Below are 1,438 nucleotides of genomic sequence, written 5' to 3' on the forward strand. Positions count from 1 at the left end.
TAGGACTTGCTCTTTGGGTTTCAGAGACTGGAAATCTGTAGAGAATCAGGCAGCCTCCTCATCTTTCTCCCACCGAGTGGCTGGTGGGTTTGAACCCCTGACCAGCAGTTAACCCACTGTGCCAGCAGGCCCCTGAAGCCTAATATTCAGATTTCTCACCTTAGAGCTGTTTTGGAAGCAGTGTGACAAAGTGCAAAGAAGCAGGAGAATCTCTGCTATGCTGGGAAAACATACTGATAACGTCACCTCTCTAGACCCACATGCATGGGGTCATCAGAGCTCCTGCAAGCAGAAGCCCAGGAAATTCCAACCAATACTGTACATCGGGAATGGAGTCCCGGAATCTACACTTTTAATGGACTCCATAAGTGACCCAGCACCCAGTTAGGTTTGGAAATTTCCATGTAAGAACGGAGTCCTGTTGGTATCACGATTATGCATTGGGCTGCTAGCTGCAAGGTCAGCAGTTCAAAACCACCCCCAACTCTTCAGAAGACAGACAGGGCTTTCTACTCCCCTAAGGAGCCACAGTCTCAGGAACTCACAGGGGCAGTTCTGCCTGTCCTGTGGAGTTGCTATAAGTTGGCATGGACTCAGTGGTAGTGAGCTTGGTTTTCATACTCAGTGGGAAATGCAAAGTGCCAACTAACCTTAAACATAAATGTCACAGCACTCTATTATCTCCCGCCCCCGCGCCCCCACAGGCTACTGAGAGCATTAAGATGCTGGTGATGCTATGTCAGTCCGATACAGAAGAAATCAGAAACGTGGCCTCCGAAACCCTCTTGTCACTCGGTGAGTTCTTACATGATTGTTTTCTTCTGAGAGCGCTGCAAGGGAAAGATCCATGTGTTGTCTCATAGCAAGTGTGTGTGTTCTTGTGAGCGATCTAATTCCTTACACACTTACATATATGTGAGATCCAGCCTCACATCCAGATGGGTCTTAAGGGATGGTTGTGAAATTAAAGAGAAGAAACTAAGAGACACACAAACGTTTGGGGTGCTCGCCTCTGCCATGGCTTCAGGAACCAGGTCTGTGCAGAGAGAGAGAGAAAATTCTTAACATCAACTTATATCGTCTCAGGGCATGCAAGCCCCCCTTATTACAGGTAGCCACATACATAACAAAGTGGGCTGTACCTTAACCCTAGGGTTCCCTGAGTTTATTGGAGGAGTAAGCTAAGAGCAGTGCAGGTCATGGGGAGAGTCAGTCTCCTGAGCAGGGAGAGCAAGAGCAACACGTCTGCTCCGATAGATGAAGCTGCTGGCCAGCTAGCGCTCAGCCAGGTGCTTGTAAGAGGTCACTTCAAGGCAGCACTATGATGAGAGGATAGAGTGGGATTAACCTCTGTTTTGAGAATGTGATTGGGACTCATCTCTAACTCACAAGTGTGAAGGCCTCCCTCCACCCAGAATCCTGGCCTTCCAGGATTCTT

The 1,438-nt window shown here is 48.5% G+C and overlaps 1 protein-coding gene across 1 annotated transcript in view; it reads left to right on the top strand.

Moving 5' to 3' along the window:
- Positions 1-1,438, top strand: part of RIPOR2 (RHO family interacting cell polarization regulator 2) — a 310,774-nt gene that overhangs the window by 304,474 nt on the left and 4,862 nt on the right. The window contains exon 22 of the mRNA XM_004712478.2: positions 705-795. Coding sequence (XP_004712535.2) covers positions 705-795 — 91 coding nt within the window. The remainder of the gene's footprint in view (positions 1-704; positions 796-1,438) is intronic.

Source organism: Echinops telfairi, unplaced genomic scaffold (genome assembly GCF_000313985.2).
Source record: "Echinops telfairi isolate 266 unplaced genomic scaffold, ASM31398v2 ScPeMD7_5868;HRSCAF=6743_0, whole genome shotgun sequence".
Taxonomy (NCBI): domain Eukaryota; kingdom Metazoa; phylum Chordata; class Mammalia; order Afrosoricida; family Tenrecidae; genus Echinops; species Echinops telfairi.